Source organism: Erinaceus europaeus, chromosome 1 (assembly GCF_950295315.1).
Source record: "Erinaceus europaeus chromosome 1, mEriEur2.1, whole genome shotgun sequence".
In the NCBI taxonomy this organism is placed as follows: domain Eukaryota; kingdom Metazoa; phylum Chordata; class Mammalia; order Eulipotyphla; family Erinaceidae; genus Erinaceus; species Erinaceus europaeus.
Window position 1 is genome coordinate 50,586,639 of NC_080162.1, and position 25,715 is coordinate 50,612,353.

Genomic DNA, 25,715 nt, shown 5'->3' on the forward strand with positions numbered 1-25,715 from the left:
ATCAGAATCTACTACAAGATGGTGTTTAAGACATCAGAATCTACAAGCCACTCCCAGGTCTGGCCAATTCAACCACTCTCTGGGGTCCTCTCGACCTCTCTTCTTTCATTAGCAACCCACTATGGAGGGTACAAATGGAGATGACAGAGTCATACTATGGATATAGTCTGGCTCTTCAGGTGAACTCGTAGAGATTCACCCCATGAACATTGGAAGTTATATGGTAATAGTAAAACTTTTTCTGTGTCAAGTCACAGAGACCAGAGTGGTCTATATTGACCACAGCTGTCCGATTACTGAAGCACTGCCTCATGGAGGTAGGTACTGTTCCTATCTCCCATCTTACAGATAGCAAAACGGAGGCAGGGCCATGTAAATCACATACTTAAAATATACAGAGGATATGAAACTTGAACCCTGGCTCCAGAGCCACAACTGACCATTTAGTTCATGTTGCTGGACACTAAAGTCATTTGTACTTGACATTCCACATCTATTATTATAACTGAATGTTTATCAGTAAATGCTCACGAGATACCCAAATATGTGTTTGATTACATTTTGGTTAAACCATATTAGTGAAAATCTGCTTAGTTTCAGTTTTCCTTGTAGATAGGAAATCACCTGGCAAGTCTGAGATGGATGGGGAAGTTTATGGAATTAAAAAAGTGATGTTCTCAAGCCATTTTATTGTAACTACAGCAATGATCAGGAGTTGGAGAACTTACCCCACAATGCATTGAAAAAAGCTCACTTGAGCAGGAGACACCAGCAATACTGGAAGGTGTTTCACAAGTTAATATTACTGCTCTGTGAAGCACCTGGAGAGGTATCCAGTAGTGGGGTCAAGATTTAGTGCTGAGCAAAGAACTTCTTTTGAAAATGTTGCTAATTTACACCTGTCCTTAGCAGTAAGTAGAAGGTGGAAATCTGAGATGACCAACTCCTGCTTCCTATCAAAACTAATTTATCCTACTGGGATTAAGCAAAGACTAAAATGAAAACCTAGAGAAAGTAGAGTGGAGTTTTCCAACCTGAGACCTGAAAGAAAAATGAAGTGGAATTAACAGGTCTCAGCTGCTATGACCAACCCCCAAACATCTGGAGAAAAATAAGACTGAGAGTGTTCCTTATAAATAGCTTCTCTGATGTTGTCAACAGAAGGGGCACATCCAGATATAGGGGAGATGGCCATTTAGATATAGGAACATTCTGACAGGCTGACCAGACCAAACCCAAGGCTTCCCACACCACAGGGCACACGTTGACAGGTCCCCAAGGGCAGACAACCATTGGATGCTGGGAAAGATGTGTCTGTTACCAAATTCCCTCAGGCCCTACCCACACCTCTGAGGGAGCATATATGCTACCAGTTATACTGAGATCTCTGATTGGAAGATCTCTACGGACAGGAAGACTATGTATCATTCATCTGTGAGTCACCAGGGCTCATGATGGAATTTTATACTATGGAGTACTGAGTGAATGTTGGAATAGGAAGAATGGATGAAAGGAGAGAATAGGAGGGAGGAAGAGAAAGAAGGGAGATAGAAGAAGGAGAGAGAAAGGTATTGCCAGGGAAAAGGAAGGGAGGGGAGAAAAGTGAATGGAAAAAGAGAAGCAGGAAGGAACTGAGAAGATTCTGCACAAAGAAGAAAAGGAAAGGAAAGATAGAATGAGAAATAAAGCAGAAGAAAAAAAAAGCCAACACGCCCATAATATTGGTTCAGGCCCATTCTAAGCACTTTTTTCATGTTTTACTTCATTTTAAAGGAGAGACATCTTGCTTTACACTAGTTTAGAGATAGGCAGAGTGAGAACTGGAGAGTCCATTGCTCAAGGTTGCTCAGCTAATAAGTGCTCACACTGAGACATATCTCTAGGAAGCCGGGCTCAAGGTTCTCTGCCTTCCAGAAAAAGCCAGGATGAGCACACAGGGCAATGGTACTCACCTTGTGAAAAGCTGGGATACACTTGGAGGGGCTGATGCAGAGATGCCTGTGGGGAGAAAAAAAACAAAAAACAAAAAACTGTGAGTTCTGTCCCACTAGGGAAAGAGAGAGACAGGCTGGCAGTATGGATAGACCTGTCAACACCCATGTTTAGCGGGGAAGCAATTACAGATGCCAGACCTTCCACCTTCTGCACCCCATAATGACCCTGGGTCCATACTCCCAGAGGATTTAAAGAATAGGAAAGCTATCAGGTGAGGGGTTAGAATGCAGAGTTCTGGTGGTGGGAATTGTACCCCTCTTATCCTATGGTCTTGTCAGTGTTTCCCTTTTATAAATAAATTAATTTATATATAAACAAAACAAAACTGTGAGAGCCATGCTTCGTAGAAACTGACTTCAGATACCAATGTAAGCAGGAAGCAATCTGTATAGTTGATGCCAGGGACTTTATCAACCACAAAACCTTTTCCACGGCTGCATCTGAATCCTTAGCTTGAAAACCCTTTCTAGATATGCTTTGTCTCTGGCTACTGACTGCAGGACTTCATATGAAGAACTTACAGCATCAGGCAGGAGAGATAGCATAATCGTTATGCCTGAGGCTCCTAAGTCCCAGGTTCAATCCCCTGCATCACCATAAACCAGAGTTGAGCAGTGTTCTGGTGTTTCTCTCTGTGTCTTTCTTTGCATCTCTCTCAAAATAAATAAAATACAAAAAACAAACAAACAAACAAACAAACAAACAAAAACCTTACAGCATCTTGATATATTAGAGTAGAATTTCCATGCAGGCAAACATTGTAAAGACAGAGAAACTGAGGTCAAAAAGACAGAGCATGCTGAAGCCAGGTCACATGACTAGACAGTAGCACAACTGGGACCTTAACTAGGTGTACTGACTTCTACGCTGGTCTCCTTCCTGAATAGAAAGTCCTTCCCATCTCTACCTCAAAGGCAACTCAAAGGCCCTCAGAATGGCAGATACCTTGGCTTTGATGGGCTAACATCCATACCCTTCTCCAATGCCCTCCCGGTTTCAGTATATTGGTTCAGGTGGGCTGACCCCAGTACTTAGGGGAAGGTACACCTTGGATCACCTGAGAAGTCTCACATAGAGTGTGAAGTAGGGAGATAGATGGAAGGGACTCAAGCTTCTGGTGTGGCTGCTCTACATTGAATCCCTATATATACAGCCTCCACCTACCCTGGGAGACAATGTAGGAGGTGATGAAAGGGTGATATAATTAATTGGGTGAAATGTTTGCAGAGGGCAGTTCTACAAATGGACAGCTCCTGGGGAGTATCTAGTGCTGTGCATTTTTAACAGTGTAGCTCAATGGTTAGATTTTGCGGCCCTAAATGCTAGATCACATGTTCCCTACATGCACCAATGTGTCAGTTATGGTAGTGACAGGGTTCTTGTGCCACCTGAGAAGTATTCCAAGCTTCGTCCTCACCCTCCCAGCTTTGAGTCTCTCTCAGCTCCTGAGGAGGACATCCAGTAGGTCAGCATGTAACTCCAACATTACCACTTAGTAGTGAAAAGACTTTAGGCAGGTTGCCCAGAGTTTCATGTCTCAAGAGTTTTCTCCTATGAAATGAAGGAGAGAGATGATGTGCCATCTAATGTGGATATAGGTAGCCCATGTTTTAGGAAAAATCTCACCAGGTTTGAGGAGTTGCAGCAAAAAGACCCAAAGAAGACCGATCTCAAAAACCTAATTCTAGTTGGGTTCAACAGATGACACTTAACACTTAAACCACTGGGAGAACGTCTAAGATTGTCAGGTAAAGAGAGGACTACAAAAGTTAGATAAGGACAAGAGACTGGCTCACTTAATCATGGCCATTATGATCAGTATCACACCACCTCTTCATCTTGGGCCTTAGTTAGGGAATCCTTGGATTCCCACACAAATATGATGAGCCTCAACATCTAAAGGACCCATCTCTCTACGACCATTGGTCACTTTCATCAGGAATGTCATCATAAGCCCTCTTGTGGGCCTTCCCAGGACCTCACTCTCATCATAAAGCAATGACGGTAGGGGCTGCCCCACTCTCTGAAGGGAAGCTGGGATATCCTGCCCTGCCACTTGAGGAAGACTGGTCCTGAAATGAGTGCAGCCTGCACTGTTCCCAGCTGTGACCATGAGACTAATAATGACTTAGAGGTTACACAGGCTCTGGTGCTAAATATATATATGACCTGGGTCAGGTGATGAGGCAAACAGTTAATTTTATTCATAGATTTTCTTTTTGAGCATGAAGCTATTCTCTGCCCTAATCCAACTTCCTAGTCCTTTTCTCTACTATGACACCATTTTCTCAGACAGTATTTTAAAAAAAATTTTATTTATAAAAAGGAAACACTGACAAAAACCATAGGATAAGAAGGGTACAACTCCACATAATTCCCACCACCAGAACTCTGTATCCCATCCCCTCCCCTGATAGCTTTCCTATTCTTTATCCCTCTGGGAGTATGGACACAAGGTCCTTGTGGAATGCAGAAGGTGGAAGGTCTGGCTTCTGTAATTGCTTTCCCACTGAACATGGGCATTGGCAGGTCGATCCATACTCCCAGCTTTCAGACAGTATTTTCATCCATCTTCTTGCAGCTATCAAACTCAAGCAAAAATTGCCAGAGTTCTGGGCTCCTAGAAACATGTTTTAAATGGACTTCTTAGCTTTCTTCCACCCTAAGGTCCCTAATCTCATCTGCTCTAGTCCTACTTTTTGGTTTCTGTTCATCAACCATTTTGTCTCACTTTATGTCCTGCCACCTTCCAGACACTAAGTTGCAGATGTTACCATGATTCCATCCTGACTTCTCTGGGCAGATGACCTTGCCAATGTGCCCTAGAACCTCGCCTCTCCAGAGCTCTAGCCTACTAGGGAAAGACAGAAACATGGGGGTGTGGATCCACCTGCCAATGCCCATGTCTAGCAGAGAAACAATTACAGAAGCCAGAACTCCTACCTTCTACACTCCAAAACCATTTTTGATCCATACTCCCAATAGGGTAGAAGTGATAGGAGGAAGAGGAGAAGAGTGTTCTGAATTCCAACTCCATCAGGACCCTCAGAGAGAGGGGAGAAATGGAAGGGATATTTGGATGTAGTAATGGTGTCATGAGTGGCTTGGAGGGGAAGAGAGGACTGGACCTGGAAGAAAAAGGGAGCAATAATGTACAAATGTAGACAGACAGTTGTAGAGATGATTAATGATTAACCCATGTCTGCAACCTTAGGGGAACTGCTGTGGCTTGCAATGGAGGGGTTGGGCATTCAGCACTCTGGTGGTGGCATCAGTATGGAATTATATGCCTGTTGACATGTTATTTTGTAAATCAATATTAAATCACTAATAAAATTTTAAAAAAGGAAATGAAGGTGGGAGATTCACAAGGATACATGAGAATTAAATGAAATGATAATGATAATATCCATTATTTACCCTGTAGTTACTTGTCTTATGCCAAGTTCCCCTCTAAATACCATACCTAAAGCAAGCAAATAATCCCACCATTAGTTCTATTATTACTTTTTCATTGATGCCAGGGTTATTGATTAGGCTAGTTGCCTATACAATGAATCTGTGACCCCCAACAGCCATATTCTCTTTGTCTCTCTTTCCCTGTCTCTCTTTCTCTCTCTGATAGAGACAAAGAGAAATTGAGTGGAAGGATAAGATAGAGAAACACCTGTAGCACTGCTTCACAATTTGTGAAGCTTGCCCCCACCCCACAAGTGGGGACAGGGACTTTGAATCCAGATCCCCGTACATAGTAATGTGTGTGCTCTACTGGCTGCCCCACTATTCAGCCCCATATTATATTTTTTAAAAGTATCTTTCATTTATTTCATATCAGACAGTTCAGAGAGAGAGAGAGAGAACACCAGAGAAAACAACTGGAGTACCACACTAATTTATGAGGCCCTGAGAATCTGACTGTAGCCTGAAGCATACAAATTTTTCACTTTACCAGTTGAATTATTTCAATGTCCATTAACTTTATTTATTTACTTACTTATTTATTTTCACTGAAAGAGAGACCAAATCAATGCTTCCTCTTTTGTATGGTGCCAGAGATAAAACCTAGGGCTTCAAGCATGCTGAGCCACATTCCCAAGGGGTAACTCTTTTAATCCTAATAATCCATCATGGGATGATTATTATTATTTTCATTTTACCAAAGAAGCGCTGGAGTTACACACAGTGTAAGTAACTCACTCAAGACCACACAGGTCATAAGGGGTGGATCTTCAGTGTGAACCATGGGTGGCCTGGTTCCAGAATATGTCTTCTCAACTATGACATGTTAGCCGGCAATAACAATCATCATAATAGCAACTAGCATCTACTTAGCAGTTCACTGCATGCCAGTCCGGTCCTGGCACTAAATGCTTACATGCATCATATCAGTTAGTCCTTAAAACCACAGTGTCAAAGAGCATTTATCCCTATGGTACTTGATGGAGAAACTGGGTTCCAGGTGCTAAGTGCCTTGCTTAAGTATATGTGTGTGGATGTTGGGACTTTGGCCTGAGTTATTATTACTTTGTGTTTTGAAGTTCATCCTTTTCATTAAAAATTTTGACTAGTGATTTAACAATGACTAACAAGATTTTAAGGTAACAGGGGTACAATTCCATACAATTCCCTCTACCAGAGTTCCATGTCCCATCCCCTCCATTGGAAGCTTCCTTATTCTTTATCCTTCTGGGAGTATGGACCAAAATTCTTTCATTTATTTATTATTTTGCTTTCAGGATTATTGATGGAGTTCAGTGACTGGACTGCAAATCCATTGCTCCTGGCAGCCAACCCCCCCCCCCATTTTATTGGATAGGACAAAGTGAAATTGAGAGAGTAGGGGGAGATAGAGAGTGAGAAGGATAGATATCTGCAGATCTGCTTCATCACTTGTGAAGAGTCAGGGGCTTAATCCAGTGCACTTCTGCACCACCTGGACCAAAATTCTTCATGGGGTGCATAACTTGGGTTATTTAGGATTCAATTTTTTAATTACTTTCCAGGCTGGGTCAAATTCTGTTTGAGTCTCACACTACAGGGATGGGGATAACAGTCATCAAGTCGACCCAGAGAGTTACAATAAGAATTGAAGAATAGGGAGTCGGGCGGTGGTGTAGTGGGTTAAGCGCACATGGCGCAAAGCACAAGGACCAGCAAAAGGATCCCGGTTCGAGCCCCTGGCTCCCCACCTGTAGGGGAGTCGCTTCACAGGTGGTGAAGCAGGTCTGCAGGTGTCTTTCTTTCCCCCTCTCTGTCTTCCCCTCCTCTCTCGATTTCTCTCTGTCCTACCCAACAACAACAACATCAATAACCACAACAATGTTAAACAAGAGCAACAAAAGGGAAAATAAATATTTTAAAAAAGAATTGAAGAATAAACTAGAATAGATAATATGAGCATATATTATCCAAAGTAAGAAGAAATTGTCTAAAATGGTTGAGTTCCAGTTATAGATGTACATGTATAGAACGGCAGCACAAATGTAGAATTCTTATGCACTTGATTAAAAAAACAATTGGAATGCACTGATTGAATGCCAATAAAAGCTCTTGATTGGAATGCACTGATTGAATGCCAATAAAAGCTCTTGATACATAGTGGGTGTTCACTCAATGTCAATTTCCTACCTTTGGGTATCCTACCCCATGCATGGCCTCTTGTACCCCATCCTTCACTCTTTCCCAGGACCAGAGAATGAACTGTCTCATTCTGAAGCAGCCACAGCTTTATTACTGGTAAAAAGCTCTTGATTTGAGTGCATTTAGTAATACATAAGTTACTGAATTAAACATTTTGAATAGGCTTTCTTTAATAAATATGTAAATATTCATAAAAACAGAAATCTATGGAAACATTCCTATGGGCTCAGATAAGCTCGGCATTCAATAAATAAATTTGAAGCAAGACTCTTTCCCCAACCTCCAACCTCAGTGTCCTCATTTGCATGTTTGCCTCTTGAAGCCTTGCTCCGTGTCTCTGAATTGCTGAGCAGGCTGCCTTCCCCATGTCGGAGGTCTCCCTCTCCTGCTGTGCAAACCTGTAAGACTCTCTCTTTCCCACCCTGTATGTGTACTTATGACTGTGTGAAGGAACAGTCATTCAGTGAGTGCAAAGAAATTTTCCTTTTGCAGACTGTATGAACTTTGAGAAATATAGACTTCATCTTTTATCTATGTGTTTTACTGGCATCACATTTAACATTTTTATCATGAAATACTTAGGGTGTCTGAGGCCATGGGGCCATCAGTACAAGGAGCAGAGATGGGACCCTAAGACCCTCGTCTCCAAGTGATGGTTACAACACGTGAAGTAGAGCATCAGCCCTTGTGACATTGCTGGGGTCTGGTGCCTGGCAGATGGACTTTCTATAGGACACAACTTCTTCTCAACCTTGTTGATCTAAGTGAACTTGTCACAATAGATGAAGCGAATGGAGGTCTTACTGATGATGACATTATCAAACTACCCTTCATGAAAGCAGCCTTAGTGACCTGACTCAATGTAGCCAGACTGATTTATTCCAAAGTCCACTGCTTGTCTCTGGGAGTGTGGCTAACATGTTAAATGGCCTGTCTAGCTCTCAGAGATCCTCCTCCATTTACTTTTGAATTTCAAACCCTGAACAGTGTCAGTCACATCCTTTTTCCAAGTCTCGGTTCCTCATCTGCAAAACGGGGCAACATCTCAAACCCACCATGTGAGACAGGTACCTGCCAAGTGGTAGCTGTTCCAAACAGAAGCTCTTTCTAGCTCTTCAGTCTCCTGGGGCCCTTGCTTAAGCCACTTAAATCCATGAGCCCAATTTGAATGTTCACACCTTTTCCACCTCTCTCAGGGAGGATTAAGAAGCTAATGGTACTGAAAGCAGCAACCAATATAATGTTGCCTAATTGGGCCCTAGGGGATGCTTCTAACTGAAATGAGATGATTTTCAATGTGAGATGAGACAGTTCAAGTGTGAAACTTCTGGACGCAAGTCTTTGCTATGGAAGGTGTGTGTGTGTGTGTGTGTGTGTGTGTGTGTGTGTGTGTGTGTGTGCGCGCGCGCGCGCGCTGTATCAGCCCTGTGTGGGTTGTTTAAATTGCTCCCAGACCTGGAGTAGCAATAGCAAGAAAGAGAGCACTGTACTAGGAGTCCAGAAGTGCACACCCCAATTTTGATCTCATTGAGGGACAACAAGCAGAGAAGTTGTATACCTCTCAGGTGCTCCTGAAGACTGAAAGAAATGAGACCCACATATTCCAGAATGTGAGGATTTGAGGGGTATGTAGATTCCTCCCAAATGATTTCCTTCCTTCCTTCCTTCCTTCCTTCCTTCCTTCCTTCCTTCCTTCCTTCCTTCCTTCCTTCCTCTTTCTCTTTCTTTCTTTCTTCCCTTCTCTCTTTCTTTCTTCTTTCCTTCCTCTCTTTGATAGGACGGAGAGAAATTGAGAGGGAAAAGGGAGATAGAGAGGGAGAGAAAGAAACACCTGTAACACGGCTTCACTGCTCATGAAGCTTTCCCCCTACAGGTGGGGAGGGACTTGAACTCAGGCCTTGTATATGGTAACATGTATGCTCAACCAGGTGTGCCAATCCCATTCCCCAAATAATAATTCTATTTAAATCATCACAAATCTATTTTAATGCATATTAGAGTAGCAGCAAGACCATCTAAGCCTTAACTTTTCATTAGCAAAATTGAGAAGCAAGGAGGATAAAAACTTTCTCTCTATAGGTGGGAACCAGGGTCTTGAACTGGGTCCTTATGATGATAAGATGGCACTTAACTGGGTGCACCACCACCTGGTCCTGGATTTGGTTTTCAGTCATCCTTTAAAAATAAATTTATCAAAAGGAATGCATTTTAAAAGAACAGTTAGAGACCCAAGCCACAGTACTGGTAGTATGTCTATAAGGTAGAACGTGTGATTTCTTTCCACAGGTAGAGGTCATCTGAGTGCAAAGGTTCCAGGAAGCCAGGTGAGCCGGGCTCAGAGAAGAAGCTTGTTTGTGGCTCCACAGATGAGGACACCAGCAAAGCTCCTGACAGCTCTACCTGGCTTGGCTGCAGGGAATCAAAATCTGCCAGCCCCAGGCTGAAACCAGTGAGACTGAAACTAAAAATCAAGACTTTGTCGCACCCAGGGTAGAGAAGGTACAGGAAGTCTGAGAGAAAATGACAGTCCAGTTTGTTTCATGGGGTGGTGGTTTCACCTTGCCAAGGAAACACTTAATGAGATTATGACCTCAGCATTTGCAAAAAGTATCTGTGTTTGAAAAGATAAAAAAATTCTCTATTCAACTTTGCTTTCCCTCTTTCTAGAAGATAGGTCTCTTTCTCTCCCTCTCCCTCTCAGTTTCTCTGTCCTGTTAAATAAAATAAAAGCAAAAAAAATTTTTTTTTAATTTTAAACACTTCCCAGGAGATTCCTATGTGCAGCCCAATTTAAAACCAGTGATGAATCCTGCTTCTTAAGCATGGCCTCTGTACCATCGACATTAGTATTACCTGGGACTTGCTAGATATGCAAATATTCTGGCTTCAGACCAACACTTTATGGAATCAAAAAATGCTGGATGATGGCGGGAAAGGACCTAAGTTGAAGGCAAACGTGATTTGCATTTTTGGGAAGCTGAGAAATTGTCCCCATGTGTCAACAACTATACTGGAATCACCCATACCCTCCCCACGAAGAAAAATGATTTTTAAATGCTGGAGGTGGACCCCTGTACTAATAAACTTTTAACGGTAATTTTGATGCACAAGGGAATTTGAGGTCTACCATGCTAGTACTCTGCAGCTCACAGTAGATCTAGAGCATTGGCATCTCCTGGTGCTTGTTCAAAAGGCAGACTCTCAGGGTGAATCCGAACCTGCAATTTAACAAGGTCCCCAGGCGATTCTACTCACAATAAAGAGAACGAGACACCCAGCTAACTTGAGGCACCCAGCTGACTTCGATTGAGTGTGTCAAGCCACAGGGCCTTTAACATTAGCATTCTAAAGCTTTTCTAACCCCTGGCTCACATGTATGCCACTTTCAATTGCATTTCTGTTATTTTAATGAAATAACTGGGATTTTTAATTTTTTAGAAATTCAGTATCTCCACCACATATCTAAAAAAAAAAAAGAAATTAAATCTTGTGGAGAAAATGGAACTCTGGTGCACTGTTGGTAGGAATGCAAACTGATAGAAAACAGTATGGAGAATCCTTAAATTAAAAAATGGAAATACATTATAATCCAGCAATATCATCCTCAGGCATATATTCAAGGGATATGAAAACACTAATTTGAATGGAATTCAAATTCATGATTGCACTATTCACAATAGCCAAGATACATCTGTCTAAATGGCCATTGACAGACAACTGATAAAAAGTTATGAAGACTGGTGAGATAGCTCAATTAAGGGGGTTGAGCAGTAGTGCAACAGGTTAAGTGCACATAGCGTGAAGCGCAAAGACCAGCATAAGGATCACAGCTTCCCATCTGCATGGGGGTAGCTTTGTAAGGGGTGAAGCAGGTCTGCAGGTGTCTTTCTCTCCCCCTCTTTTGTCTTCCCCTCTTCTCTCAATTTCTCTCTGTCCTATCCAGTAATAACAACAAGAGCAACAAAATGGGAAAAAATGGCCTCCACCTAGCCCCAACAATAACCCTGGAGGCAAAAAAAAAAAAATTGAAGTGTGTATGTGTGTGTGTGTGTGTGTGTGTGCGTAACCTGACTCCATAGGCCCTGCCTGCTCTCTCTGCCCCATTACTCCCCCCTCAAAGTTTGGCAATGGCAGTCAACCTGCTGTAGGGCAGATGGTCAATATGTGTGGGCTGTTCCAAGCACCCCCACCCAAAAAAAAAAAAAAAAAGGAAGGAAGGTGTTTGTGTGAGAGGGTGGTGGGGATGGACATCTGAGTTCCGGAGACTCTTAACAGCTTGACAGAAAATAACTATTGAACTTTGAAGTGGGGGCTCTAGAGTCAGAGTGCCTATATTTGGTTTCTGATATTGCCATTAGTTTTGTGACTTTAAGTTGATTAGTTAACTCCCCCATAACTCAACTTTCTTTACCCTTTCTTCCTTTACTTTCTTTCTTTTCTTTTCTTTTCTTTTCTTTTCTTTTCTTTCCTTTTCCTTTTTCTCTTTCTTTCTTTCTTTTTTCTTTTCTGTTTTTTGCCTCCAGGGTTATCTCTGGAGCTCGGTGCTGACACTACAAGGCCACTGCTCCTGGTGGCCATTTTTTGTTTTTATTGGATAGGATAAAGAGAAATTGAGAAAGGAGGGGGAGATAGAGAGGGAGAGAGACAGAGAGACACCTGCAGACCTGCTTCACCACTTGTGAAGCATCCCTCCCCCTTGCAGGTGGGTGGCCAGGGGTTTGAACCTGGATCCTTGAACACGTTCTTGCACTTAGTACTATGTGTGGTTAACTGGGTGTGCCACCGCCCAGCTCTCTGCTTCAACTTTCTCGTCTGTATAACTGCCCCATGTTATAGCCAAATAGCCTGGTATTATCCATTTAACCTTAATCGTGAAAAATAATTTTTAATATATGGCTGTAAGAATTAAATGAAGAACAGTACTAATTAGGAGACTAGATTTTTGGAGACAGACTACTTAGATTCAAATTCTGGCTGTCACTTGATGGTGTCACCTTGATCAAACTACTATGCCTCAATTCTTTTTCTATACAATTAGGTTAATAACAGTGTCCACTTTTCTGAGACTTGAAGGGATTTAAATGAGTTAATACATCAATACCTGGCACACAGCAAGTAGTTGCTTAGATGATGATGGAACTGGAGGAGGAGAATTAATCTGAATTTATGTTTGAGCAGTAGCTGGCACAAAGTATGTGCTCATAAAGGAGAGTGACAGGGACTCAGCTAAGGGGCAACAGCAATCAGGTGGGAATAGTTGTCTAGCTTTCATAATAAGTGTTTCAAAAGAAACTAGAAATCCAAACCTTTCTGTGATCTCTGCAATTTTACAAGTACACTATTTACAACATAGTATAAACCAAACAAAGGTATGCTGAAGGGCCAGACTTGGCACTAAGTAAGCAAGTAAGTAAACCCAACTTGCCACCTTGGGTTTGACTTCGTAGTGGTTATTTGATTCAGAGAATAAAGATAGTGGACTAAAACATTTAACTATTTGCCATGCCCCCTGGGTGTGTACACAACATCACGTCATTTAAGCCTTGAAATACACACTCTGACTATGCCCCCGATCCACAGGGGAGAACACTGAGCCTCAGAAAGCTTATATCATTTGTCTAGGAGCATTCGGTTGAATAGAAGTGGGCTGTGACTTAAGACTCAACCTTTCTTTCTCTCTGTTGGTTCTGAAATGAAGGCCATCTTTTGTTGACTTCTCCTTATATTCAAAAGAAAAGGAAGACAATTAAATGGAGCCTAGTAAATATTCTCAAACTTCCCCAAGGGCCCAGAGTGGTTTACATGAGAGCTTCAAGGTGCCAGAAGAGTGAGGAGGGCATGCTCTCCTCTGTGTAGTGTTGGTATGGGGGTTCAGGTTCTCCAGGTGGTATTTCTGACAGGGATATATATCTACCAGGTATAACTAGCAATAACTAGCATACCAGGGGAATGCGTTGTTTTGGTGACAGCAGAGATTACTACCAGAAGCCTGAAGTTGTTTAAATGTAAACTCACTATGATGTTATATTCAACGAGGCACATCTCTTCTGTAGTTTTGTATCATTTGTGCCTGTGAGTTGGCATCATATGCAGACAGTGAAGGAGGGATAGGAGAGGGTCTCAGAATACAAGCACCAAATTTCAAAGTTGATCAAATAAAGGGTTAAGTCAGTTGGTTAAACATAATAGCTTCATGCCTTTTGCTAACTGTGAGCTCTACCAGGAAGGCTGACAGATCCCAAACAGAGCAAACAATAGCTGGAATTGTTCTAGTGAAAACTAGTCTGGCGGCATCATTTGCCAATAATTTTTAAACAGCTTAACTCTCCTCTGCTTCCTTGATTCCAACCTGACGTGAAAGTAAAAGGCTGATGAGTTCTTGTCCTATCATCAAGGCCCCGTACACAGGCTTACTGCCTGGATGTGGTGATGGCAGGACACGGCCCAGATAATCCAGAACTGGAGGGAGACCCTACAAGACCCACCCAGAGTCGACCTGGAACACACCAGACACTGACTGTCCTCTGGAGGTATTGGCGGCAGTTCTTGGGACTGGAGATCAAGTCAGGAAGTTCAGAACTTGAACAAGAACACTTTTTTCCCCACCTCTAATGACTAGACAAAATTGTTAGCAGTGCATGCCAAAGTTTTGGCTCAGAGGCAACAAGCTCAAGTGCGGAAGAGAAACTGTCACAGTGATGTGACTTTTTTCAAGTACATATATCTAAAGCCACCACAGAGTCCCACAGGGCATTCTGTGGAGTGAGTGAAACCACCACCAGTCCACCAAAACTCACACAGAGAGACCTACCTTCTATGTCACTCAGAGTCCAGACATCGGTATCAGCACAGTTAAGCTTCAGTTTACCCGGACAATTGCTGTTTACAATAAGGCTGGGTGAGATCACTAGTTCTAGCATTTCCTTGTACCTGAAAGAAAACAAAGGGAAATATGATTTATTCATTAATTATGCATTCTTACTAATGACTCCAATTTCTCTCCCGAAGAGTATAAATATTAAAGCTGATTACCTAAACCCAGCCACCTTATAAATTCTACATAATAAAAATTCCACTAAACTTTTCATCAAAGGGAAATACAGAATTAAAATGAAGTACTTGCTCCCCTCTGGAGATTACGCCCACTTGATTAAAACTTTCCCCTCCTTTGTACTGAATTTTGCCATTAGAAAAATTATATCTAGGTCTCTTTTAAATGTCATTGGAATGAGCTGGAGTGACTTCCCAGAGGGCAAAGGAGAATTAGGTAGAAAAAGAGCGTTTGGGTTTGGATTCAAAAGTCAGACTCAAGGGAGAGATGGGACTGGCTGCAGAAGAGAGAAACATGGACTAGGGCTATACAATATTACTTTTATAGATGAGAAAAACTCAAAAGCTATCTTTAATAAGACCACTTAGGCAGTAAACCTTCCCAGTCCATCACTGTGGTCTCCACAAAGAAAGTCAACACTGCCACCTAAATTATTCTTTTTTTTTTTTCTCCCCTCCAGGGTTATCGCTGGAGCTTGGTGTCACCACCACTCCTGGCAGCAATTTATCTGATAGGACAGAGAGTGAGAAGGGAGGGGGAGATAGAGAGGGAGAGAAAAGATAGGTAGCTGCAGACCTGCTTCACCACTTATGAGGCATCCCTGCTGCAGGTGGGGAGCAGGGCCTCGAATCTGGATCTGAACATAGTACTATGTGCGCCTAACTGGGTACACCACCAGATGCCACCAGCCAACCCACCCCCTCCCACCTGCCCACCTGTATCACTCTCAATTCTAAGAAAATGCTATTGGGGGTGGGAGGGGTAGGGATGTGGACATATCTCCCTGGGTCCTTCTCATGTTTTTTTTCCCACTAAGGTATTTTCCAACCTTGCTTCCTGTCTGTTCATAGTCCTCCTAAGTCCCTACCCACTGTGATAAAGAAATAAGGTTTCTGGTTAATGCTTACAGTATCATATGCAATATAGTGGTTTTTCAGAGTATAAACTATACCTGGTAATGTCTGGCACTGATTCAGGGTCATCTTTGGCAGGAACCATCACACTGAGTTAATAAAAACACAGTTCACAGTGAAGCGGGTATAAACTCAGATTCCATTATGAAAAGATAGTGGATTCAAAGCCCAGTTTTGATACTCACTGCCTTAAGAAACTTCCCAAGATACTCTTTAAGTCAAAAGTTTTCCCATCTGGAAAATGGGGATAAATAAAGCACCTCAGGAGTCGGGAGGTGGCGCAGTAGGTTAAGCGCATGTGGTGCAAAGCGCAAGAACCCGCATAAGGATCCTGGTTCCAGCCCCCGGCTCCCCACCTGCAGGGGAGTCGCTTCACAGGTGGTGAAGCAGGTCTGCAGGTATCTACCTTTCTCTCCCCCTCTGTCTTCTCCTCCTCTCTGTCCTAACAATGACGACATCAATGATAACAATAAATCAAGGGCAACAAAAGGAAAAATTTAAAAAAGTAGTTGAAGCATACAAGAAAAGAGATAATACATGTAAAGGGGGAAACCCATAGGCTGCAACCTAAATGCCATTCACAAACTATAGACAAGATCCCTGGCAGTATAATCTCCAAATCCTCATTCACTAGCATGAATGAGGAATGAATAACTATAGCAGTGACACACACACACAGTAAGATACAATACAGCAATAAAAAAAAAAAAAAAAAGAAAAGAAAAAGAAAAGGCCAAACAGGGGCACTACACAGCCCAGTGATCACACTGACAGATACATTTCTGAGAAAAGAGGAGAGGAGTACTTTAGGTATGAGACCGTTTCAGTGAATTTCAGTATATCGTTTCTTCTCCAAAACAGAAGATTCCGGGTGCATCTGGGTGACAAGTGTAGCAGATGGAGACTTGTCTCAAGTGGCCTCCCCCAGGGCTCTGTTCTGGCTCCTACGCTATTTAATATTTACATCAATGACCTCCCAGACACTTCTTCAAGGAAGTTCATCTACGCCGATGACATCTGCTGTGCAACTCAGGCATCCAAGTTCGACATCCTCGAGGAAACACTCACGAAAGACATGTCTCTGATATCTGATTACTGTAAAAAATGGCGACTAATCCCTAGCACTGCAAAAACGGTATCATCTGTTTTCCATCTACACCATGCCTCGGCCTCGCGTGAGCTTAATGTGCAGCTTGGCGATACGAGAATCCAGCATGAAGCCCAGCCAGTCTATCTTGGCGTTACTCTCGATCGCACTCTGTCATTTCACGAACATCTCATAAAAACTGCAGCAAAGGTGGGCGCGAGGAATAACATCATTGCAAGACTGGCCAGCTCCTCATGGGGTGCGAGCGCTTCCACACTACGATCATCATCTCTGGCATTATGCTATTCCACTGCAGAATACTGTGCCCCAGTATGGTTCTGTAGCCCCCATGTCCACTTGGTCGATTCCAAATTATATTCCTCCATGAGGATAATTTCTGGAACCATCCGTTCCACCCCGGTTCCATGGCTGCCAGTTCTTAGCAACATTGCCCCGCCAGATACTCGTTGGGATGCGGCATCATCTAAGTTCATTTCCCACGTCTACGCTCGACTGGACCTGCCAATATACGCGGATATCTTCGCCCACCCTGTCCAACGCTTGACGTCTCGTCACCCAATCTGGTCCCCTACGCCTACACTGAACTTCTCTGTTCCAGACTCTTGGAAACAGAGTTGGCAGTCAGCTGAGGTAAAGAACAAACACCTCATCACAGACCCCTGCAAGCGTCAATCCGGCTTTGACCTAGCACGTTATGATTGGGCCCTCCTCAATCGTTATCGAACAAGCCATGGCCTGTGCGCCGCTATGTTCCATCGCTGGGGAGCCAGAGACGACCCGAACTGCCCCTGCGGCTCCAGACAGACTATGACCCACATAGTCAACGACTGCCACCTCTCCAGATTCAAAGGAGGTCTCGAAACTTTACATCAGGCTCAACCTGACGCTGTTGACTGGCTACGGAAGAAGGGCAAATGCTAGAAGAAGAAGTGAATTTCAAAAGACACAATCAATTAATTATATACTGTTTAGGGATACAGGCTATGTGATAAACAGATGCCAGCATACACAGGAACAGTAAACACCAGTTGCAGAAGAACAGATAAGTAGAGGAATTAGGAGGATGGGACGAAGTGGTACCCTGACACTGGATGCTTCCATTTTGTAATGTTTCCTTTCAGGGGTTGACACAACAGCCCATTCAAATTCAGACTGCCATCTGTTTTTCCTTCTCTTTTATTTTTCTTTTTGAACTTTGAAATAAGAACTACTTTCACATATTGGAGTGGTTGAAACAAAAATCAAAAGAAAGATGGCATTGTATGAGAGGTGGAAATTATGTGACATGTAGATTTCCATATCTGCAAGTCCAGTACACAGCCTTGCTCCCTGGTTTACTGTACCACCTGTGATTTGCAAAGCTGAAATGACTGGCTATCTGGCAGAAAAAGTTTGCCACTTTCTGTTATAGTTTGTAAACAGAGTGCTAGAAATCTGAGTTTTACCCAACCTCACTCCTTTCATTCTTTTAGATATGTACAAAAAAAAAAAATCCCCAGAAATTATACAAATCAATGATATGAACATAAACATGCATTGGTCTCTAAACATCTGCTCAGCATGAGTATTAGTGCCAACAAAATGTTATCTAAGTGATCAAATCCAGTTGAAAACACAATGAATTATTTCCTCCCCTCTTTGGGACATAAAAACATCTGAAGTGGTCACTACCACTTAAAAATAAGGCAGTTTCACATACAGTATAGCTTGTTTGCTTCTCTTGAAAATAGAATAATATTAACACATTTCTAGATGAAAATTATTGACCAGAGCTGAATAACCATGCTTTATTTAGTCAAAGCTCATGGAGCTCCAATTTCCTGCAGTCTCACCACGCCTAATGTTTTCTTAACCCTTTCTTTTTTTAAAGATTCAATTTTATTTTATTCTTAACATTTTATTTATTTTTAATGATGGAGGCACAGAGAGAAAGATACACACACAAACATACATAAAGAGAGACAGAGAGATAGAGAGAGACACCAAAGCACTGATCAGCTCAGGTTTCTGGTAGAGCTGGGGATTGAACCTGGTACCTCAGAGCCTAAGGCATGAAAGTCTTCTACATATTCATTATGCTGTCTCCCAGCCCCACTTCTAATGTCTTACACTTCACACTCTTTTTTTCTTTTACATTTCTTCCTGGATCCTACAGACCTTTGTATTTGAGTCCAGTGGTGCATGTATCACCATGAAAGCCCGACAAGGACAGAAAACAATACGACCCTTCTGGCCTCAATCACACAGTTTATTTATTTTACAGAGTGTTGTTGTCATCCTCAAGAGCTTTTGGCACATCCAAACAGAATTTGTTGATATTTTAGCAGAGCAAGAATGTGTTTGTAAGTTTTAACTCTGGGACAGAGTGTTGCTCCTGAAGCACTTAGTGTATTCACCACAGACAACTGCCTAAGGTCCTTGAAGGCCAAATCAACATGAAAATAATTTTTATTTCCCCCCCCAGAACCTGTGTTCATTGTGTTCATTGTGTCATCTCACTAACATTTGTTGGAGGACAGAGGGGAGTCCGGCGGTAGCTCAGCAGGTTAAACGCACGTGGTGCAAAGCACATGGACTGGCCTAAGGATCCCGGTTCGAGCCCCCGGCTCCCCACCTGCAGGGCAGGTGTCTATCTTCCTCTCCCCCTCTCTGTCTTCCCCTCCTCTCTCCATTTCTCTCTGTCCTATCCAACAAAACATTAATAACAACTATAATAAAACAAGAGCAACAATAGGAATAAATAAATGAATATTAAAAATAATAAATCTTAAAAAAAGAAAGGAAGATAGAGAAAGAGAGAGAGAGAGAGAAAGGGAGAAAGAGGGAGTCGGGCGGTGGCGCAGTGGGTTAAGCGCATGTGGCACAAAGCTCAGGGACCGGCATAAGGATCCCGGTTCAAGCCCCCGGCTCCCCACATGCAGGGCAGTCGCTTCACGGGCGGTGAAGCAGGTCTGCAGGTGTCTATCTTTCTCTCCCCCCTCTCTCTGTCTTCCCCTCCTCTCTCCATTTCTCTCTGTCCTATCCAACAACAAAGCAACGTCAACAATGGCAATAATAACCGCAACGAGGCTGCAACAACTAGGGCAACAAAAAGGGGGGAAAAATGGCCTCCAGGAGCGGTGGATTCATGGTGCAGGCACCGAGCCCAGCAATAACCCTGGAGGGGAAAAAAAAAAAAAAAAGAAAGGGAGAAAGAGAGAGAGAGAACCGGGGAAGAGGAGAGAAATCTATGGTTGAGTAATTAACTTCCTCTAGCAAAGAGTTTTAAATATTCCTGCTCATCCTCATATCCCACTTCACCCTAGATAATAACTCTAATGTATTAAATATGTATATTGTTTCATATGGGTCATGTTAATTATTTGTGTTTGCACGAGGGTGGGGAAATGAGAGAACTTTTCTGTCATTCTTTCTCTCTCTCCTTCTCCCTCTCACTATTACTGGAACGTTGTGCCTGTATGGTTACTACCTCCTACTGGGTTCTTCTTACTTTTCTATTATCTATCTAGGTGAGAGACAGACAATGAGAGACACTACAGCAATGCTCTACTGTTTCTGAAGCTTCCTTCATGCAGTTGTTTCCATATGGTGACCAGGGGCTCAAACTTGGGTCCTCACACATGGTAAACTGTGTTTTACTAGATGAACTATCTCCTGATACCTCTGTCATTTTTTAATGGAGTATTGAGAATTGAACATAGGACCCCATGGATGTAAGCCATTGCACTCTACTACTGAGCTACCTTTCTGGCCTCTCTGTATGCTTTAATAAACTGAACACATTAATGATGTTGTGTATGAGATCTCATTCTATTAATTAAGTTTTTGTCAGCCTATGGTTTTTAAAATGTATCTATGGTACGGTTATCTATCTTAATGCAAGAATTCCACATTGTGCACACACTCTAATATATTCATGCCTTATCTTATTGAAGATCATCTAGAAAGACTTCATCTCAGCCACCATAAGCAACACTGCAGTGAAGCTCATTATATATAAAGTAAATATATAAAACAATTAGCATCTATCCATCTGTATATATTTTTAATATCTCTTGACCCCATTTTTAAGTGATTACTTACATTCACAAGAGATAAGAGAGCAGAGCACTTGTCTGGCATATGTGGTGCTGGGAATCAAACCTGAGGTCTCATGTATTCAAGTCCTATGCTCTACCTGCTATCCAATCATTGTTGGTTTTAGATGTTGTAAATTTATTTTCTTTTCTTAATCTTTAATTTCCCTATTTTACTTATTTTGATGTATTTTCTTTTGCAGAACAAAATAAGGAACCAAAAACAACAACAACAACAACAATAACAATCAAACAAGAAAAAACTCTTGTATAGTTGCCAAGTTATCTCTTTTTTCCTGGGTATAAAAATTCTTTCCTTAACCCTGGGGCATTACAATTTGTCTACATCTTAAGAGACACTCTTAAGATGTTACTTTTCAGATTTAAGTCTTTAATTCCTCTGGATTCTATCTAATTATCTGGTCTAAAGTTGTACTTTTATGCAGTGTTGGAGAAACAGGAAGTTAAGTTATTTTTCGTAATATGTGTTATACTCTCCAACATAGTCCAGTCCCCAATTATGATAAGCTAGTTTGCATTTTCAATCTAGTCTCACTATTGCAATAAAAAACTGTCTTAGTGCATCAGAGGGCAACCACAGCAAGCTTGCGTGCTCAGCATCCCAGAGAGATGAGGCATGATCTCTACCACGTTCCCCTTCAGGGAGCTGCAATTTATAAGCACAGAAGAGGAAGAGAACTACTTAAAATATTCTAATCTCATTGGGCTGGGGAGGTAAAAAAAAAAAAAAGGAAAAGAAAAAATAGAATTTACAAGTAGTAAGATAACTAGGGCCCAGTGATCAAAGATCCCTGTTATATGAGAGCCACGAAGAAGTGAGCCTGATATTGTTGACAATTGTTACTTGGGAAGCGTTTGTTGATACCTAAGCTGGGTGTGGTGAGAAAGGCAGAGAAGCCAAGCAGAAAGGGGTAGCTACGAAGGCAAGAAACAGATTTTTTGGCAATTTCCCAGTGCTACAGAGGCAAAAATTGGAGTTCACGGCCCATCAAAGATGAGATGCCTTGGTAAACACACCAGGATTTTAATTGAGACCCCTTAAAGGATGAAATTGAGTAACCCTGAAAGGTTACTCCCTTGGAGTAAGAGCAAACCAAACAGATCCTTTCTTGAGTCATCTTAATTCCTTATTGGAACAAAGTGATTTGCTTCTACCATCACCACCTGCCAAAAGAAAAGTAGTATTTTTTTTTGGGGGGGGAAGATATCATCTTCAGAGTCACCACAGTTTTTGATAAACTAACATATAGCATTTAATGAATTATCAGACATTCAAGGAGATAAGACCAACAGATTATAAGCCAAGATAAATAAAGCATATAAAATTCAGATGCTGCTGTTATAAAACATGGAATCCCAATAACCTTAACAGTCAATGGTCAAGAAAAATAGATTTAAGGTGAAGAATGTTACTGGAGAAGCAATCTTTTAAAAACATAAATGAAAATACTAAAGTTGAGAAGTATGTTAGCTGAAATACAGAACTCAGCTGAACCACAGATTGGAAATACCTAAAGAGAAGATTACTAAACTGAAAGATAAGTCAGTAAACAAATTGCAGGAAGGAGGGGTAAAATAAGATTTAAAAACAATTTTTTAAATTATCTTTATTTATTTGTTGGAGACAGTCAGAAATCGAGAGGGAAGGGAGGGGTAGAGAGGGTGAGAGACAGAGACACCTGCAGCACTGCTTCACCACTTGTGAAGTTTTCCCCCTGCAGGTGGGGACTGGGGGCTCGAACCTGGGTCCTTGTGCACTGTAACATGTGCGCTCAACCAGGTGTGCCACCACCCAGCCCCAATAAGATTTAAAAAAAAAAAAAAGCAAAGGCCAGAAACAGGAAAAAACAGTCTAACATATAATAGAGGCATAGAAGATGAGAAAACAAGTCAGAAGCACTATTTAATAAGAAGAAACTGACATAAAATGCTCTGTGGTAGACAACAGACATCAAACCATGGCATCAAGAAATCCTATGAATTCAAGCAGATGAACACAGAAAAGAACACTCATGGAACACCACACTCACACTACATACATGAGAGAATATGTTAACCTTAAAAGTACTCAAAGAGGAGCAGAAGATACAGTGAACAAAAATAAAGAATAATTAAACTTATACTGGATCAAAAGATTCCTCTTAAGTATAAAGACACAGAAAAGCTTAAAGAGAAAAGATGCTTATAATGCTGACACTAATTAAAAGAAAGCTGACATAAATTCTGATTTAAGAAAAACTACTAAAGTTGTAGAACATCTAATAAAGATAAAAAATTAATCCACTAAGATAAAGTAATTAAAAATCTGTCCATTCTGGGCAGGGGAAATAGGAATGAATATGCAAACAGACTCTTATGCCTGAGGCTCCCAGGTTCCAGGTTCCAGGTCCCAGGTCCCAGATTCAGTCGCCTGCACCACTGTAAGCCAGAGCTTTCTTGCTTAAGCAAGAAACAAACAAACAAAAATAAATCCATTCCAAAAAGGAACAGGCAAAAGATTGAGTCTAGGTTTGTTTGTTTGTTTGTTTTGTCATAGTTGGGCTTTATCACTTTGGGCTGACTTTTTCAATTAGAAAGAAGGAAAGAAAGACACCACAGCACTAAAATCTCTTCCAGTCCCATGGGGTTGTCCTGGGTCAAATCGACATGGTAAATAATTAATTGTATTTATATATGTTCTTCAAGTTTGGGGGCTACTCTCTACCCTGATCCAGTTTTCTACACCTACTCTCAACTCTAGCACCATCTTCCCAGACAATATTTTTGACCGTCTCCATGTTAGCTATCAAACTCAAGCAAAAATTACCAAAGTTGTGGGCCCCTGGAACACACCTAAAATACACTTCCTAGTTTCTTTCCACCCTAAGATCCCTATTCTCATTTGCTCTATTTATATTTTTTGGTTCCTGTTTATTAAACATTTTGTTCTGCTTTTACCTTACTGCCTTTCAGCCACAAAGCTGCAGATGCTCCTATGATTCCATCCTGAACTTCTGGGTAGATGACCTCACCAATGTGTCCCATAACCTCACCTCTCTGGAGCCCTACCCGATTAAGGAAAGATAGAAACAGGGCGGAGGTATGGATCGACCTGCCAACACCCATGTCCAGTGGAGAAGCAATTATAGAAGCCAGATCTTCCACTTCCTGGACCCCAAAAATAATTTTGGTCCATAATTTCAGAGAGGGGAATGTGTGAGGGGAAGATGACCAGAGTGCTGGGAACTTCAATTCCATCAGGACCTGAAGAGAGAAGAAAAACAAACAAACAAAAAAACCAAAACAAACAAAAAAGGACAGAAAATGGAAGGACACTCAGAAGTAGTAGGCGTAACTTAGAAAGAAAGAGAAGGTAGAACCACGGGGGGGGGGGGGGATAGGACAAATATATATACATAAATGTAGATAGATAATTATAGAAATAATAGTCAGCCCATATCTCTGATCTTGGGAGAACTAATACAGTTTCCAATGACGGGAATGGGGACACAGAAGTCTGGTGGTGGAAAAGGTGTGGAATTAGACCTCTTATAATTTGTAAATCAATATTAGGTCACTGATAATTTTTTTAATTACAACAAACAAAAATAGGCAAGCTATCCAAGTGGGTTATCTTGCAGGTCCTGAGTCTTTGCTAGGCAGTGCAAGATCTAAGATCTAAACATACCTATGGAAATTCAGAGACCCTTCACCCCCTACCTATAACATAGGGGCACTGCTTTCATACAGAAACAAACTATTAACCTAAAATACAGCAATATGCACAGGATAAGTCCACTCAAAGTAAGAGAAACCCCCAAAATTCTAATTATCACTCTCATTTCCACGTACCTATTATATGCCAGGCAATATAAATTTCCTGATCATGCTTATAGTCTCTCCTCTAATTCTTTCCACCAGCCTGGGAGATATAATTAATTATCTTCCCTGTATTTCACAACAGATTTAAGTGTCAGCAAAGCGTAGGTACCAAGGAAATGTGTATTGCTCCTATTTTATGGTGAATGTATTCTGTTCTGCAACGAGGCTCTAAAAAGAAACTTCTGAAGTTTTAACACATGATAATTTCTTTGAGTTTCATGGATCATATGGTAGGTTTTCTTATTGAATTACACGTGGCAGCAGAGGATAGAGGCTGATCTGTGGTGTCTGGAGGTCCCGAAACATCTTAACTTGCATTTGGCTGTAGTGCTCATTTTACAGATACTAGAAACAAAGATAGCTAACAGAGAGATTGTACTGCAGATCTAAATAGGAGTTCTTTATATTACCTGGCTCATGTAATCCTCTAGAATAAGTAAAGAAGACTGAAGCTCTAGAGAATGATCTGCTACTTCAATACTCACAACCAGGCAATCTTCACAAGGCTACCTGGCCAAAGCATCTGTTATCTGCTCTAAGGGTTCAAATCCCAGTATGTATCTTATCTGTTGTGTGACCATTGGCAAATCATTTAATTTCTTTAATATCTGCTCTAGGGGTTCAAATCCCAGTATGTGTCTTATCTGTTGTGTGACCATTGGCAAATCATTTACTTCTTTAATCCTTATCTAAAAGGACAGAGAAAATAATAGCAGGCTTCTGACAGGTTACCCTGAAGGTTAAGTCAGAGAAGACCTAATTTGGTGTTCAGTTAAGGGCAGTGGCAAACATTATTTCCATTCGCATAGACAAAAGCTTGACATCCACAATTAGTTTCATTCCAGGTAGACACTGGGAGCTGTCACGGGGAACACCCGGAAACCACTGGTTCCTATTGTGGTTTGATGGGTAGGGTTGAGTTCTCTTGCCATTTGGAGGAAGGCTTCCCCCACATCCTCCCCCTCACTATCCCCTCCTCATAATTATCTGAAATAGGAGACCAGCTTATTCTCTTTGCAGGAGAGGGAAGAGAGAAATCAGACAGTATT

The 25,715-nt window shown here is 41.7% G+C and overlaps 1 protein-coding gene across 3 annotated transcripts in view; it reads right to left on the bottom strand.

Moving 5' to 3' along the window:
- The window catches only part of EYA2 (EYA transcriptional coactivator and phosphatase 2), a 326,053-nt gene that overhangs the window by 214,139 nt on the left and 86,199 nt on the right, over window positions 1-25,715 (bottom strand). For 2 of the 3 annotated variants that reach the window (XM_007526717.3, XM_060185898.1), the window contains exons 2-3: window positions 14,447-14,565; window positions 1,953-1,998 (exon numbers count right to left, since the gene is read on the bottom strand). In XM_007526717.3, coding sequence (XP_007526779.1) covers window positions 1,953-1,998; window positions 14,447-14,555 — 155 coding nt within the window. In that variant the 5' untranslated portion in view covers window positions 14,556-14,565. The remainder of the gene's footprint in view (window positions 1-1,952; window positions 1,999-14,446; window positions 14,566-25,715) is intronic. The other variant, XM_060185905.1, reaches the window with a different exon arrangement.